The 17,565-nt window shown below is 44.7% G+C and overlaps 1 protein-coding gene across 3 annotated transcripts in view; it reads left to right on the top strand.

Moving 5' to 3' along the window:
- Nucleotides 1–17,565, top strand: part of GRIP2 (glutamate receptor interacting protein 2) — a 91,581-nt gene that overhangs the window by 32,427 nt on the left and 41,589 nt on the right. For all 3 annotated transcript variants that reach the window (XM_060307722.1, XM_060307723.1, XM_060307724.1), the window contains exons 12-16: nucleotides 2,049–2,235; nucleotides 2,745–2,890; nucleotides 3,628–3,708; nucleotides 5,267–5,333; nucleotides 5,432–5,577. In XM_060307722.1, the coding sequence (XP_060163705.1) occupies nucleotides 2,049–2,235; nucleotides 2,745–2,890; nucleotides 3,628–3,708; nucleotides 5,267–5,333; nucleotides 5,432–5,577 (627 nt within the window). The remainder of the gene's footprint in view (nucleotides 1–2,048; nucleotides 2,236–2,744; nucleotides 2,891–3,627; nucleotides 3,709–5,266; nucleotides 5,334–5,431; nucleotides 5,578–17,565) is intronic.

Below are 17,565 nucleotides of genomic sequence, written 5' to 3'. Positions count from 1 at the left end.
TTAAGGTTTTTTTTTTTTTTTTGTGGTACACGGGCCTCTCACTGTTGCGGCCTCTCCCGTTGCGGAGCACAGGCTCCGGACGCGCAGGCTCAGCAGCCATGGCTCACAGGCCCAGCCGCTCCGCGGCATGTGGGATCTTCCCGGACCGGGGCACAAACCCGCGTCCCCTGCATCGGCAGGCAGACTCTCAACCACTGCGCCACCAGCGAAGCCTGTATTTAAGTATTTTTAAAGATGAATAAATGTAAAGACAAATAGTGATGAATGATAATGCAGGAAACATGTGGAAGTAGCAAAAGTCACAAGAATGCCCAGAATTTTGAAATCTTTCCTGGGAAGAATCTTTCCTTTGTTGATGTTGAAAGTGTTCCCAGCCTCCTTCCATGTGAGTTGGGGAGGCCTCCAGAAAGAACGGAAGGTCAGACTGGGCCATTTAGGATTGAACCAGGTGAGGGAAAAGAGAAATATAAGTCATCTGGCACCTGAAAGGAGCGAAATATGGATATGAGCTTCCTGGCAGCCAAGGTGGAAAGGGAAACAGAATTCAGAGTCAGATGAGAGATACAATACCCCTTTACCAGCACCTTTGTCACCCACTGAAGCAGGGGGTGTGTAGGTGAAAAGATTCAGAAGTGTCGTTCACAGGCAGGAGCTTATGGAGCCTGGGAACTCTTGGGACCCCTTACCTGTCTCCTTCCTTGATGATAACAATTAATTAGTTAAATAAAATTTTTTGAACACCTCCAGTGTTCCAGGTACAATCTTATCATTGAGGTGAAAAAATAATGAAATAATGAAAAAATCAATAGTGAAAAAAATAGTGAATATAAATATAATAACACAATATACCCAACAATAAAGTGTTACATGTATTGTAATGTATATATAATATATAAGAAAATAATATATGAAGACACAACAGTATAATTAATAGAAAGAAATATAATAAGTTTTATTTAATAATTGATATCCTTATCGATATCCTTATCCATATTAATAATACAAATGTATTTTATATATGGAATATAAAATAAAATATATTAAATAACATATGAAATAGTTAAACAGAGTTATCATATGACCCAGAAATTCCACTCTTAAGTAAATGCCCAAGAAAAATGAAAACATATGTCATGTTCACCCAAAAACATATTTACACATGTTTATACAGTGTTATTCATAATACCCAAAAGGTGGAAACAACCCAGATGTCCATCAATGGATGGATTTTAAAAATGTGCTATCATCATACAGTTAGATATTAGCCAGCTTCAAGAAGGAAGGGAGTTTTGATATGTGCTGCATGGATGAATCCTGAAAACATTATGCTAATTGAAAGAAACCAGACACAAAAGACCGTGTATAGTATGATTCCATTGATATGAAATGTCCTGAATAGGCAACTCTAAAGACATTGAAAGTAGATTAGTGGTTGCTTAGGGCTGGAAGAGATGGGAGGATTTGGGTGATTAACTAAAGGCAACAGGGTTTCTTTAAGGGATTGAAAATGTCCCAAAATTGAGTGAGAGGATGGCTGTACAACTTGAACGTACTAAGTATTCAATATACTAAAAACAGAGTGTTGAATTGTACACTCTGTGGGTGTATACTGTGGTAGCCAAATTGTATCTCAATAAAGCTGTTACCAAAAATGGCATAATATATACTATCGTATCTAACAGTAATATAATGTGATATTTGGTATATGATATAATAATAAAACAAATTGAAATATAACATCACACAACATGACATGACATAGTATCACCGACCCTCAGAGCCTCTGTTTTACAACACGGCAGTCCCGAGAGCTGTCTTCCTTAATCCTTGCCACAGCTCTGCCAGGTGGGACTCGTGATCTCATTGCTCAGGTGAGGAAACCAAGGCTTAGAATGGGCCTCGACTTTGCCCCGCCCCACCCCGGGCCAGTCAGGCCTCCCGCTCACTCACCTCTCTGACTTCAGGTGTCTGGGCCGAGGGAGGATGGGCTTTGGCAGGAAGGCGTCCCTGGGGCTGTGCCTTGAGCGCCGTGCCTGCCTGCCCCGCAGTGTCGCTGGCCTCCAGCACCGTGGGGCCAGGCGGCCAGATTGTGCACACAGAGACCACCGAGGTCGTGCTCTGCGGAGACCCCCTCAGCGGCTTCGGTCTCCAGCTGCAGGGAGGCATCTTCGCCACCGAGACCCTGTCCTCCCCACCCCTCGTGCGTTTTATTGAGCCTGACAGCCCGGCGGAGAGGTGAGCCTACTGCCCCCAACCCACTGGGCCTACCACTCTCCAATTCGGGGGTGGGGGGCTTACGGGCAGCCAGGGAAACCAAGTCATACACCAAGCCTGGCTGCACAGTTGTATCTCATCAACTATCACGTCAACCCCGTTACCAGCCCCATTTTGTAGATGAGGAATCTGAGGCTCAGAGAAGCTGATTTCACCTGCCTAGGGTCACACAACTCGAGTGACCCAGGACGTGAACCCCTGTGTGACTGAAGTCAGAGTCCTCTATATACATCTCCTAAGGCATGGCATCATCCGCATTGGACAGACAGAGAAACTGAGGCCCAGCAAGGTCACACTTTAGCCAGAGTCCTGTGGTAAATTGCCTGAGGATCTACAGCTGGCACAGGGTGGAGCTGAGCTTTCCACCCCCGCCCGGGAGGCGGGGCCCAGGTTGGAGCCTGGCCCTGCTCCTGCGCAATGTTCCTGTCTCCCAACGGGGCCTCTTCTCTCTGCCGGGCTGTCCGGTTCAGGTGTGGGCTGCTGCAGGTAGGGGACCGCATCCTGGCCATCAATGGCGTTGCCACCGAGGACGGGACGATGGAGGAAGCCAACCAGCTGCTGCGGGACGCGGCGCTGGCCCACAAGGTCGTGCTGGAGGTGGAGTTTGACGTTGCCGGTGAGTGGGTGCCCCGAGCTTCCTGCTCTCCTTCGGGACCCTGTGCTCCCTCCTCTCACTACCCTGCTCCCCCCAACCTCCCGCCCTGCCCTGATCCTTCTCCCCGCATTTGCAGTGTGTCCCCAGCACTAATGGTGGGAGAAAGGCACTCGCCGGGGTGGAAGGAATTGCACATGCCAGTGTGGGGGTTGATGAGGGTTTTTGCAGTGGAACAGGAGCTGGGGGGTGGGGTGGGATGAGGGTTTACGCAGAGAACCCCAAACAACTCGGTTAGAATTCTGGTTCTGTGATTTGGACACTGTGTGACTTTGGACAGGACCCTTCCTCCCCCACCCTTAGTTCCCCCCAGTGTAAAATAGGGAATGGAATCCTCTATCACAAGGGGTGTTGTTCAGACTAGACGAGATAAAGCGTGTGAAAGCACCAGCTGAGGCCCGGCCCATGAGAGGCGTCCAGTTAGTCATTGCTGGATCCGAACGGACTGGGCTGGGCCATGGGGCCCCCGGAGAGGCGGCAGCCGTAAGGTTTGGGTTCTAGTCCTGACTCTGCTCTGACCTGATGGGTGCTTGTCTCCGACAAGTCAGTGCACCATGTCTCAGTTTCCTCATCTGTGGGTGCAAGAAGCAGGATGGGGTTGTTTGGGGTCCCTCCCCACTGGACCAGAATGGATGTGGGGCAGGGACTCCCTGAGGCCCTTCCCTTGAGTCTCACGTGGGTGTGTGTCTGTTTGCACGCAGAGTCCGTCATCCCGAGCAGCGGCACCTTCCACGTGAAGCTGCCCAAGAGGCGTGGCGTGGAGCTGGGCATCACCATCAGCTGTGAGTCCGCTCCCCGCACGCTCTCCGCCTGCCCCGAGAAAACGCCCAGCACCTGGCCGGGCGGGAAGGCTCTGGGTGGGAGGGAGGGCTGTCTGACGTGGCTTCCCTCCACCGCAGTGCCCGGTTGTGTGTCCTTAGGCAAGGCTTCTCAAGGCCTCGGTTTCCCATTCTGCACAATGGGAATCTCCTGGCCTTTTTAGTCTCCGGGGGTAGTGAAGTGGTTTGTAAGGCGCCAGACATACAGGCCAGGTTTAGTTTTCTGTTTGCCTCTGTGTTCCCAGGGCCCAGAAAAGGCCTAGAACACAGTAGGTGCTTAATTCATGTTTGTCAAAGGAATGAAAGTGAGGGACTGCAGAATGGAAAGAGAAAGGTAGAATACATAAGCATGGGAACAGTCAGAGCCCTCCCCAGCCTGCATCTCACTCAGGAAAAGCCAAAGTCCTCTGATTTCATCTCCTGCCATCTCCTCGTCATGCCCCGGAGGGGTAACTGTCCAGAAGGGCTGCTGCCGCAGCTCCTTCCTGCCCTGGACCCTGCAGTCAGTGGTGGTGGGAGTTTAAGCAATTGAGGGGGAGAAGCTTCTTCCAGCCCAGGAACCGCTGGGCAGGGCAACCAGGTGCAGTTGCCCAGGTTGTACAGGACACAAGGTGCCCATTCAAGGTACACTTACAGTTTTCTAACATTTTCTCAACAGACTAATTAGAAAGGGCACCTTTGTCTCATTTGCAAAGGTGCTGCATGGGCTAGAAGGACCGCCTTACACCTGGTCACTCATGGAAAAACTCATTAGCCCAAATGGATTCTTTCTGCAGGAAAACTCAGCCACCCATTGTCTTAGATCGTGCTCCCTGGGAAACAGCTTTTCACGCTAGGAATTACCTGCAGGGACCTTATTGAGGAGGGCTCTCAGGGTCAACACCTGTGGGTGGAGGAGGCCTCAGGACCAGGCAAAGGGAGGAGCTGTGCTGCGATGTAGTCCCAGTAGAGGACTCGGCCAATCCCACGGGGAGCTCTTTGCTGGGGAGGCCACGGGAGTTGTCCTGAGCCGAGGCTGGGAGCCTTGCCTTGGCACCACTACGTGAACCAGTCATTGGGTGCAGGCATTTTATTGGGTGAGGCTGCTCCCTCAGCCAAAAGCCATTCCCCAGCGGGATCCTGCTGTGAGCTGTGGCAGCCAGCATTCCCTGCAGCAGGGGAAGGAAGAACTCAATTGTTGAAGTCACCTAGTTCTGGGACCTGGCCCTGTGCCAGGTGCTGGGGACACAGACACCAGCTAGACACAGCCCCTCAGGGAGCTCTGTTTGCTGGGAGATGGGCTGAGCGTGGGAGGTGTTGTCGCACTTTGTCTAGTTAATCTCTGATGTCCCCGTGAACTCTGTGGCCTCATCCCCATTTTACAGAGGGGAAATTGAGGCACAGAGAGAGGAGCTGATTTGCCCACAGTCAGCCAGCCAGGGAGCTGTGGGAGCAGGGCGCGTGGCTCCAAGTCTACGCCCAGCTCCTGGGCCCCCCAAGGCTGAAGTGACCAAAGGTGGGCTTCATGGCTCCTTCCCTCCAGCGGCCAGCAGGAAGCGAGGGGAGCCCCTGGTCATCTCCGACATCAAGAAAGGCAGCGTGGCGCACAGGTAGGGGAGCCCCTGGCAGGGCGGGGGGCTGGCCCACGAGGATGGGCTCGGGGCCTGCGTGTGCCAGGCTCCTTCCTGTCCTCACCCTGCTTCTGCAGGACGGGCACCCTTGAGCCGGGTGACAAGCTGCTGGCCATCGACAACATCCGCCTGGACAACTGCCCCATGGAGGACGCTGTACAAATCCTGCGCCAGTGTGAGGACCTGGTGAAGCTGAAGATCCGCAAGGATGAGGACAACTCCGGTGAGGGCCCTGACCGCTCCACCGCCAGCCCCCGACCCTGCCCGCGCAGACCAGACAGTGCCCAGCTGGCAGTCCGGGGTTCCCTGCGGCCAAGGAGGGAGCGTGGTGGGTGCCACCCAGGGGCTGCTGGTGGAGACCCCTTGAATGAGGATGCAGTGGGGTGGATGGCAGATTCCTCCCTACCCCCGGGTCTGGGCTTCTCCAAGGGCCCTTGCGAAGTTGGCTGGAGTTTGATGGCAGCTTGGATCCAACAAGCCCTGCGCAAAGCCACTGTGGGCAAATGATTGGATGGGATGGTGAATGGGTGGGGGTGGGAGATGTACCGCTCCATGGGTGGCTGTGAGTAAGCCGAGGCTGCAAACTCAGACACATCTGAGGCTGGACAGCTGACAGGAGTGAGTGAATTGGGCTGAAGGTAAGAAAAACAATACAGTTTGGGTAGACAGAAGGAAGGGGAGAGAATCTCTTGTTCAGACGGGCAGCTGCTGCCAGCTCCTACCCTGGGAAAGAGGATCACTTGTGGGCAGCTTTCAAATTTTTTTAAGAAAAACTGGAAATCTGGGGTTTTCTTACCGTCGATATTATCATCACCACCATATCCTTGTTATTTTGTGTGGTGTGTGAAATCTTTATTATTAAATGCTGCTTCCACATTTCTGTCCTTTTTAGAATAGCTGTTTGAGTGGAAGGAGACATTTCTGGAAGCATAAGATGGCCTCAGTTGGTGCTATCTGAAGTCCTGGCATGGGGGAATGGATGTGTTAATGTGGGAGGAATGGGTGAATTAATGACTGATGGAATGTTTGAACTAATGGCTGAGGAAATAGGTGTATTAATGGCATGAAAGAATGGGTGTATTAGTGGCAAAAGGAATGGATGATATAATGGCTGAGGGAAAGGGTGGAGTAAGGGCATGAGGGAATGGCTGAATTAATGGCTGAGAGAATGGGTGAATTAATGGCTGAGGTAATGGGTGAATTAATGGCACAGGGAATAGCTGTATTAATGGATGGAGGAATAGGTGTATGAGTGGCTAAGGGAATGTGTGTATTAGTGGCTGAGAGAGTACATGAATTAGGCTGATGGAAAGGGTGTATTAATGGCATCAGGGAATGGTTGAACTAATGGTAGATAAAATGGGTGCATTAATGGTTGAGGGAATGGGTAAATTAATGGCAGGAGGCAACGGGTGTATTAATGGCTGAGACAATGGGTGTATTAATGGCTGAAGGAATGGATGAAATAATGGCTGAGCAGAGTGGTGTATTAATGGAGAGGGAATGGGTGAATTAATGGCTTAGGGAATGGGTGTATTAATGGCATGAAGGAATGGGTGAATTAATGGCATGAAGGCATGGGTGAGTTAATGGCTTAGGGAAAGGCTGAATTAATGGCTGAGGGAATCTATATTAGGGCTGAGGGAATGGGTGAATTGAAGGCTGAGGGAAGGGGTGAACTAAAGGTGGAGAGAATAGGTGTTTAAATGGCAGGATGGAATGGGTGTATTAATGGCTGAGGGAATGGGTGAATTAATGGCTGAGGGAATCTTTGGATTAGAGCTGAGGGAAAGGGTGAATTAATGGCATGAGGGAATGGTTGATTACCGGGCTAAGGGAATGAGTAAACTACAGGCTGAGGGAATAGGTGTTTTAATGGCATGATGGAATGGGTATATATATATATATATATTTTTTAAATTTATTTAATTTATTTATTTTTGGCTGCGTTGGGTCTTCGTTGCTGCACGCAGGCTTTCTCTAGTTGAGGTGAGCGGGAGATACTCTTTGTTGCGGTGCGCGGGCTTCTCATTGCGGTGGCTTCTCTTGTTGTGGAGCATGGGCTCTAGGCACATGGGCTTCAGTAGTTGTGGCATACAGGCTCTAGAGCACAGGCTCAGTAGTTGTGGCGCACGGGCTAAGTTGCTCCGCGGCATGTGGGATCTTCCCGGACCAGGGCTCCAACCTGTGTCCCCTGCATTGGCAGGTGGACTCTTAACCACTGTGCCACCAGGGAAGCCCGGAATGGGTATATTATTGGTTGAGGCATTGGGTATATTAATGAGTTCAGGAATGGATGAGCTAATGGCTGAGGGGAGTGGTGAATTAATGGAGACGGAATGGGTGAATTAAAGGCTGCAGGAATCTGTGTATTATGGCTCAGGGAATGGGTAAATGAATGGCATGAGGAAATAGATGAATTAATGGCTTAGGGAATGGGTTACATAATGGTCAAGGCAGTGGCTCCATAATGGCATGAGGGAATGGATGAACTAATGGCTAGGAGAATGGGTTTTTTAGGCATGAGGGAATTGGTGTATTAATGGCAGAGGGAAGAGGTGAATTAATGGCTGAGTGAATGTGTAAAGTAATGACTGAGGGAATGAGTGTATTCATGGCTGAAGGAATAAGTGAGTTAATGACTCAGGGTATGGGTGAATTAATGGCTGAGGGATTGGCTGAATTAATGATGGAGAGAATGCCTGAATTAATGTCTCAGGGATTGTCTCAATTAATGGCTGAGGAAATGGGTGAATTAATGGATGTGGGAATGTATGTATTAGTGCCTGAGGGAACTGGTGTATCAAAGGCTGAGGGAATGGCTTACATAATGGCTGAGGATTAGTGGCTAAAGGAAAGTGTGATTGAGTGCCTGAAGGAATGGGTATATTAAGGGATGAGGCAATGGATAAACTAATGGCTCAGGGACCTGTGAACTAATGATTGAGGTAACAGTGAACTAATGGTTGAGCAAATGGGTTTATAAATGAGACAGGGAACGGGTGTATTAATGGCATGAGGGCATGGGTGGACTAATTGCCAAAAGAATGGGTGTATTAGGCATTAGGGAATCGGTGTATTAATGGTTGCCGGAATAGGTGAATTATGGCTGAGGGAATGTGTGAAGTAATGACTAAAGGAATGAGTATATTAGTGGCTGAGGGAATAGGTGAGTTAATGACTTAGAGATGGGTGAATTAATGGCTGAGAGAAAAGGTGAATTAATGGATACGGGAATGGGTGAATTAATGGACGTGGGAATGTGTGTACAGTATTAATAGCTGAGGGAATTGGTGTATCAAAGGCTGAGAGAATGGCTGTATTAATGGCTGAGGGACTAGCTGAAGTAATGGCTGGAGGAATGGGTGCATTAGTGACCTAGGTTATGGGTGTATGAGTGGCTGAGGGAATGGGTGCCGGAGTGTATGATTTAAGTGAAATGGAGAGGGACTTGCCTGACAGTCCAGTGTTTAAGACTTCGCCTTCCAATGCAGGGGGTGCGGGTTTGAAACCTGGTCGGGGAGCTAAGATCCCACATGCCTCGTGGCCAAAAACCAAAACATAAAACAGAAGCAATATTGGAGCAACTTAAAAAGACCTTAAAAATGGTCATCATCAAAAAAAAATTTTTAAACAATAAAATAAAAAAATGAAATGGAGAAATGTGTGTATTAATGGCTAAGGGAATGGATGAATTAATGGCCGAGAGAATGGGTGCATTGAAGGCCTAGTAAATGGGTGTATTAGTGGTTGAGGGAATGAGTGAACTAATGGCAGAGGGAATGTGTGAATTAATGCCTGAAGGACTGGGTGGATTAGTGGATTACAGTATGGGTGAACTAAGGTGGAAAGAATGGGTGAATTAATGGTAGAGGGAATGGGTAAATTAATGGCTGAGGAAATGGATGAATTAATGGCTAGGGATGGGTGAATTAACAGACGGTTATGGGTGAATTAATGGATGGAGGAGTGTGTATTAATGGTTAAGGGAATTGCTGTATCGAGGCTATGGGAATGGCTGAAATAATGGCTGAGGCATTGGCTGTATTAATGACTGACACAGCGGGTAAATTAATACCTGAGAAAATGGGTGCATTAATGGCCGAAGATGTGGGTGTATTTGTGGCTGAGAGAATGGGGGAATGGCTGAAGAAATAGTTTAATTAATGGCCGAGAGAATGTCTCAGGGATTGGCTGAATTAATGGGTGAGAGAATGGGTGCATTATTCGCCTGAATAATGGGTGTATTACTGTTTGAGGGAATGGATGAACTAATTTCTTAAGAAATGGGCGAATGTAGCTTATGGAATGGGTGAACTAATGGCTGATGTAATAGGTGAATTAATGCTTGGAGGAACTAGGTTCATGAGTGGCTTAGAGAATGACTGAACTTGTGGCAGAAAAAAATGGGTGAATTAATGACTTACGGGAATGGTGGGTTAGTGGCTGAGTAGATGGATGAATTAATAGCTGAAGGAAAGTTTGTGTTAGGCCTGAGGGTATGCATTAATTAATGCCAAGAGGAAGTGAGTGTATTAATGGCTGAGGGAATAGATGAATTAATGGCTGAAGGAATGGGTGTGTTAATGGCATGAAGGAATGGGTATATTATAGATAAGGGGATAGATGTATTAATGGCTCAGGGAATGGGTGTATTAAAGGCTCAGGGAATAGGTGAATTAATGGTTGAGGGGATGGGTAAACTAATAGCTGAGAGAATGGATAAACTAATGGCTGAGGTAGTAAGTGAACTAATTCCTAAGTTAACTAGTGAATTAATGGCTGAGGGAATGAATGAATGAATGGCTGCAGGAGGTGTATTAGTGGCTGCAAGAATGGGTGAAACTGGATGAGAATATGGCCGGCTTAATGTTGGAGAGAATGGGTGAATTAATGGTGAGGAATGGGTGATTTAGTGGGTGAAGGATTGGCTGACTTAATGGCTGAGGGAAGACTGAATAAATGGCTGAGGGAATGGGTGAATTAATGGAGGTGTGAATGAGTGAATTAGTGGATGGGGGAATGTGTGTATTAATGGTTGAGGGAATTGGTGTATCAAAGGCTTTGAGAATGGATGAAATAATGGCTGAGGGACTGGCTGAATTAATGGCGGGGATATGGGTGAACTAACTGCTGAGTGAATGGGTGTATAGGAATAAAACAATTGGTGTATTAATGGCTGATGGAATGGGTGAATTAATGGTTGAAAGAATGGGTGCATTAGTGGCCTAGAAAATGGGTGTATTAGTGGTTGAGGGAATGGTTGTATTAATGGCATGAGACAATGGGTATATTATAGATGAAGGAATAGGTGTATCAATGGCTCAGGGAATGGGTGTATTAAGGGCTGAGGGATAAGGTGAATTAGTAGTTGAGTTAATGGGTGAATTATTGCCTGAGGGAATGGGTGAACTAATTCCTACGGTAATCAGTAAACTAATGGATGAGGGGATGGATGAATGAATAGCTGCCGGAAGAGATGTATTAGTGGCTGAAAGAATGGGTGAAATAATGGGTGATAAAATGGCTGACTTAATGGTGGACAGAATGGATGAATTAGTGGCTGACGGAATGAGTCATAACAGCTGAGGGAATGGGTGAATTAATGTGGAGGGAATGGCTGTATTAGTGGATGAGGGAATGGGTGAACTAGTGGCATGAGGGAATGGGTATATCAATGGATTGAAGAATAGGTGTATTAATGGATGAGGGAATAGCGGAGGGAAAGGGTGAGTTAATAGCTGAGTGAATGGATGTATTTGAGTCTAATGGAATGGGTGAACCAATGTCTCAGGAAATGGGTGAATGTGGTTGATGAAATGGCTGAACTAATAGCTGAGGGAATAGGTGAATTAATGCCTGAGGGAATGGTTGAATTAACACCTGAGGGTATAGGTTAATTAAAGCCTGAGGGAGTACTGAATTAACGACTGAGAGAATGGATGTATTAGTGGGCTAGGAAATGGGTATATTAGTGGCTGAGGGAATGGGTGAATTAATGTCTTAGGAAATGGGTGAATGTAGCTGATGGAATGGGTGAACTAACGGCTGGGGAATAGGTGAATTAATGCCTGAGGGACTGGGTGCATTAGTGCCTTAGAGAATGAGTGGAAAGACAAACGGTGGATAGAATGAGTGAAATATGGCAGAGGGAATAGGTGAATTAATGATTTACGGAAATCGTGTATTTGTGGCTGAGGGCGTGAGTGAAGTAACGGCTGAGAGAACGGATGAATTAATAGGTAGCGGAAAGCTTGCTTGAGGGCCGAGGGAATGGGTGAGTTAATGGCTGAGAGAATGGGTATATTAATGGCTGAGGGAGTGGATATATTAATGGCTGAGGAAATGGCTGGATAGCTGAGGGAGTCAATATTAGGGCTGAGGGAATGGGTGAATTACTGGCTGAGGGAATCATTATTAGGGACAAGGGAATGGTGAATAATGGCATGAAGGAATAGGTATGTCAGTGGCTGAGGTTTATCAACAGCAGAGGGAATGGGTGAATTAATAGCTGAAGGAATGGGTGAATTATTGCTGAGGGAATGTGTGAAGTAATGGCTGAGGGATTGGCTGAATTAATAGCTGAGAGAATGGGTGAATTAATGGGTGTGGGAATGTGTGTATTAAAGGCTGATGGAATTGGTGTATCAAAGGCTGAGAGGATGGCTGAATTAATGGCTGAGGGAATAGTTCAAGTAATGGCTGAAGGAATAAGTGAATTAAGGGCTGAGGTGGTGGGTGAATTAAAGGCTGAGGAAATGCATGTATTAGTTTTTGAGGGAATAAATGAACAATGGCTGAGCGATGGGTGTATCAATGTCATGAGGGAATGGATGTATCAGTGGCATGAGGAAATGGGTGAATTAATGGCCAAGGGAATGAGTGAATTAGTGGCTATGGAATGGGTGTATTAGTGGCTAAGGGAATGAGTAATAACGACTGAAGGAAAGGGTGTATTAATGGTTGAGGGAACGGGTAAATTAATGGCAGGAAACAATGGTTGTATTAATGCTGAGGAAATAGATGAATTAATGGCTGGGAGAATGAGTGTATTAATGGCATGAAGCACGGGTATATTAATGGGAGATGGAATGGATGAATTAATGGCTGAGAGGAGTGGTGAATTAATGGAGAGGCAATGGATGAATTAAGGGCTGAGGGAATGTGTGTATAAGAGCTGAAGGAAGGGGTAAATGTCATGAGGGAATGAGTGACCTAATGACTAAGGGAATGGGTGTATTAGACTGAGGGAATCGGTGTATTAATGGTGGAAGGAATAGGTGAATTAATGGCTTAGGGATTGGGTGAACTTTGGCTGAGGGTATAGGTAAATTAATGGCTGAAGTAATCGGTGAGTTAATGGCAAGGGAATGGGTGGATGATGGCATAAGGAAATGGCTATATTAATGCCTGTGGGAATAGATAAATGAATAGCTGAGGCAATGGTTGAATTTATGGCTACGTGAATGCATGTATTCGTTCTTGAGGAAATAAATGAACAATGGCCGAGGGATGGGTGTATCAGTATCATGAGGGAAAGGTGTATTAATGGCTGAGGGAATGGATGAATTAATGGCTGTGGGAAGAGGTCAATTAATGTTTAGGGAATGGGTGAATTTGTTTCTTGGAATTTCCGAATTTAATTTTTTATACAGCAGGTTCTTATTAGTTATCTATTTTATACATATTAGTGTATATATGTCAATCCCAATCTCCCAATTCATACCACCGCCACCCGCCACTTTCCCCTGCTTGGTGTCCATACGTTTGTTCCCTACATCTGTGTCTGTATTTCTGCCTTGCAAACCGGTTCATCTGTACCATTTTTCTAGGTTCCACATATATGAGTTAATATACGATATTTGTTTTTCTCTTTCTGACTTACTTCACTCTGTATGACAGTCTCTAGATCCACCCACATCTCTACAAATGACCCAGTTTCGTTCCGTTTTATGGCTGAGTAATATCCCATTGTGTATATGTGCCACATCTTCCTTATCCATTCGTCTAAATATCCTAAATATCGATGGGCATTTATGTTGCTTCCATGACCTGGCTGTTGTAAATAGAGCTGCAGTGAACATTGGGATGCATGTGTCTTTTTGAATTATGGTTTTCTCAGGGTATATGCCCAGTAGTGGGTTTGCTGGGTCATAAGGTAATTCTATTTTTAGTTTTTTAAGGAACCTCCATACTGTTCTCCATAGTGGCTGTATCAATTTACATTCCCACCAACAGTGCAAGAGGGTTCCCTTTTCTCCACACCCTCTCCAGCATTTGTTGTTTGTAGATTTTCTGATGATGCCTATTCTAACTGGTGTGAGGTGATACCTCATTGTAGTTTTGATTTGCATTTCTCTAATAATTAGTGAGGCTGAGCAGCTTTTCATGTGCTTCTTGGCCATCTGTATGTCTTCTTTGGAGAAATGTCTGGTTAGGATTTCTGGCCCATTTTTGGATTGGGTTGTTTGTTTTTCTAATATTGAGCTGCATGAGCTGTTTATATATTTTGGAGATTAATCCTTTGTTGATTCGTTTGCAAATATTTTCTCCCATTCTGAGGGTTGTCTTTTGGTCTTGTTTATGGTTTCCTTTGCTGTGCAAAAGCTTTGAAGTTTCATTAGGTCCCATTTGTTTATTTTTGTTTCTATTTCCATTACTCTAGGAGGTGGATCAAAAAAGTTCTTGCTGATCTTGAGAACGAAAAACGGAGCTGGAGGAATCAGGCTTCCTGACTTCAGACTATACTACAAAGCTACAGTAATCAAGACGGTATGGTACTGGCACAAAAACAGAAATATAGATCAATGGAACAGGATAGAGAGCCCAGAGATAAACCCATGCACATATGGTTACCTTATCTTTGATAAAGGAGGCAGGAATGTACAGTGGAGAAAGGACAGCCTCTTCAATAAGTGGTGCTGGGAAAACTGGACAGGTACATGTAAAAGTATGAGATTAGAGCACTCCCTAATACCATACACAAAAATAAGCTCAAAATGGATTAAAGACCTAAATGTAAGGCCAGAAACTATCAAACTCTTAGAGGAAAACATAGGCAGAACACTCTATGACATAAATCACAGCAAGATCCTTTTTGACTCACCTTCTAGAGAAATGGAAATAAAAACAAAAATAAACAAATGGGACCTAATGAAACTTCAAAGCTTTTGCACAGCAAAGGAAACCATAAACAAGACTAAAAGACAACCCTCACCTCAGAATGGGAGAAAATATTTGCAAATGAAGAAACTGACAAAGGACTAATCTCCAAAATTTACAAGGAGCTCATGCAGCTCAGTATCAAAAAAACAAACAACCCAATCCAAAAATGGGCAGAAGAACTAAATAGACATTTCTCCAAAGAAGATATACAGATTGCCAACAAACACATGAAAGAATGCTCAACATCATTAATCATTAGAGAAATGCAAATCAAAACTATAATGAGGTATCATCTCACACCAGTCAGAATGGCCATCATCAAAAAATCTAGAAACAATAAATGCTGGAGAGGGTTGGAGAAAAGGGAACCCTCTTGCACTGCTGGTGGGAATGTGAATTGGTACAGCCACTATGGAGAACAGTATGGAGGTTCCTTAAAAAACTACAAATAGAGCTACCATATGACCCAGCAATCCCACTACTGGGCATATACCCTGAGAAAACCATAATTCAAAAAGACATATGCATCCCAATGTTCATTGCAGCTCTATTTACAATAGCCAAGAGATGGAAACAACCTAAGTGTCCATCATCGGATGAATGGATAAAGAAGATGTGGCACATATATACAATGGAATATTACTCAGCCATAAAAAGAAACGAAATTGAGTTATTTGTAGTGAGGTGGATGGACCTAGAATCTGTCATACAGAGTGAAGTAAGTCAGAAAGAGAAAGACAAATACCGTATGCTAACACATATATATGGAATCTAAGGGGGAAAAAATGTCATGAAGAACCTAGAGGTAAGACAGGAATAAAGACACAGACCTACTAGAGAATGGACTTGAGGATATGGGGAGGGGGAAGGGTAAGCTGTGATAAAGTGAGAGAGAGGCATGGACATATATACACTACCAAATGTAAAATAGATAGCTAGTGGGAAGCAGCCGCATAGCACAGGGAGATCAGCTCGGTGCTTTGTGACCACCTAGAAGGGTGGGGTAGGGAGGGTGGGAGGGAGGGAGACACAAGAGGGAAGAGATATGGGAACATATGTATATATATAACTGATTCACTTTGTTATAAAGCAGAAACTAACACACTATTGTAAAGCAATTATACTCCAATAAAGATGTTAAAAAAAAAAAGCATGGAAGAATGCCAAACAATGAGTTTAAACAATTAAAGCAGCTAAAACTGGGGGAAAAAAAAGATCTTGCTGTGATCTATGTCAAAGAGTGTTCTTCCTATGTTTTCCTCTAAGAGTTTTATAGTGTCCGGTCTTACATTTAGGTCTCGAATCCATTTTGAGTTTATTTTTGTGTATGGTGTTAGGGAGTGTTCTAATTTCATTCTTTTATATGGAGCTGTCCAGTTTTCCCAGCACCACTTATTGAAGAGACTGTCTTTTCTCCATTGTATATCCTTGCCTCCTTTGTCATAGATTAGCTGACCCTAGGTGTGTGGGTTTATCTCTGGGCTTTCTGTCCTGTTCCATTGATCTATATTTCTGTTTTTGTGCCAGTACTATATTGTCTTGATTACTGTAGCTTTATAGTATAGTCTGAAGTCAGGGAGCCTGATTCCTCCAGCTCTATTTTTCTTTTGCAAGATTGCTTTGGGTATTCAGGGTCTTTTTTGTTTCCATACAAGTTGTAAAATTTTTTGTTCTTCTTCTGTGAAAAATGAGGTTGGTAATTTGATAGGGGTTGCACTGAATCTGTAGATTGCTTTGGGTAGTATAGTCATTTCCATAATATTGATTCTTCCAATCCAAGAACATGGTATATCTCTCCATCTGTTTGTGTCATCTTTGATTTCTTTCATTAGTATCTTATAGTTTTCTGAGAACAGGTCTTTTACCTCCTTAGGTAGGTTTATGCCTAGGTGTTTTATTCTTTTTGTTGCAGTGGTGAATGGGAGTGTTTCCTTAATTTCTCTTTCTGATCTTTCGTTGTTAGTGTATAGCAATGCAAGAGATTTCTGTGCATTAACTTTGTATCCTGCAACTTTACCAAATTCATTGATTAGCTCTAGTAGTTTTCTGGTGGCATCTTTAGGATTCTCTGTGTATAGTATCATGTCATGTCATCTGAAAACAGTGACAGTTTTACTTCTTCTTTTCCACTTTGTATTCCTTTTATTTCTTTTTCTTCTCTGATTGCCGTGGCTAGGACTTCCAAAACTATGTTGAATAATAGTGGTGAGAATGGACATCCTTGTCTTATTCCTGATCTTAGAGGAAATGCTTTCAGTTTTTCACCATTGAGAATGATGTTTGCTACGGGTTTGTCATATATGGCCTTTATTATGTCGTATATGGCCTTTCTATGCCCAGTTTCTGGAGAGTTTTTATCATAAACGGGTGTTGAATTTTGTCAAAACTTTTTCTGCATGTATTGAGATGATCATATGGATTTTATTCTTCAATTTGTTAATAAGGTGTATCACATTGATTGATTTGTGTATATTGAAGAATCCTTGCATCCCTGGGATAAATCCCACTTGATCGTGGTGTATGATCCTTTTAATGTGTTGTTGGATTCTGTTTGCTAGTATTTTGTTGAGGATTTTTGCATCTATATCCATTAGTGATATTGGTTTGTAATTTTCCTTTTTTGCAGTACCTTTGTCTGATTTTGGTATCAGAGTGATGGTGGCCTTGTGGAATGAGTTTGGGAATGTTCCTTCCTCTGCACTTTTTTGGAACAGTTTGAGAAGGATGGGTGTTAGCTCTTCTCTAAATGTTTGATAGAATTCACCTGTGAAGCCATCTGGTCCTAGACTTCTGTTTGTTGGAAGATTTTTAATCACAGTTTCAATTTCATAACTTGTGATTGGTCTGTTCATATTTTCTATTTCTTCCTGATTCAGTCTTGGAAGGTTATACCTTTCTAAGAATTTGTCCGTTTCTTCCAGGTTGTCCATTTTATTGGCATAGAGTTGCTTGTAGTAATCTCTTAGGATGCTTTGTATTTCTGCAGTGTCTGTTGTAACTTCTCCTTTTTCTTTTCTATTTTTATTGATATGAGTCCTCTCCCTCT

The sequence above is a fragment of the Globicephala melas genome, chromosome 11 (genome assembly GCF_963455315.2).
Source record: "Globicephala melas chromosome 11, mGloMel1.2, whole genome shotgun sequence".
NCBI classification, from domain to species: Eukaryota; Metazoa; Chordata; class Mammalia; order Artiodactyla; family Delphinidae; genus Globicephala; species Globicephala melas.
This window is presented reverse-complemented; position numbering and strand designations above follow the sequence as displayed.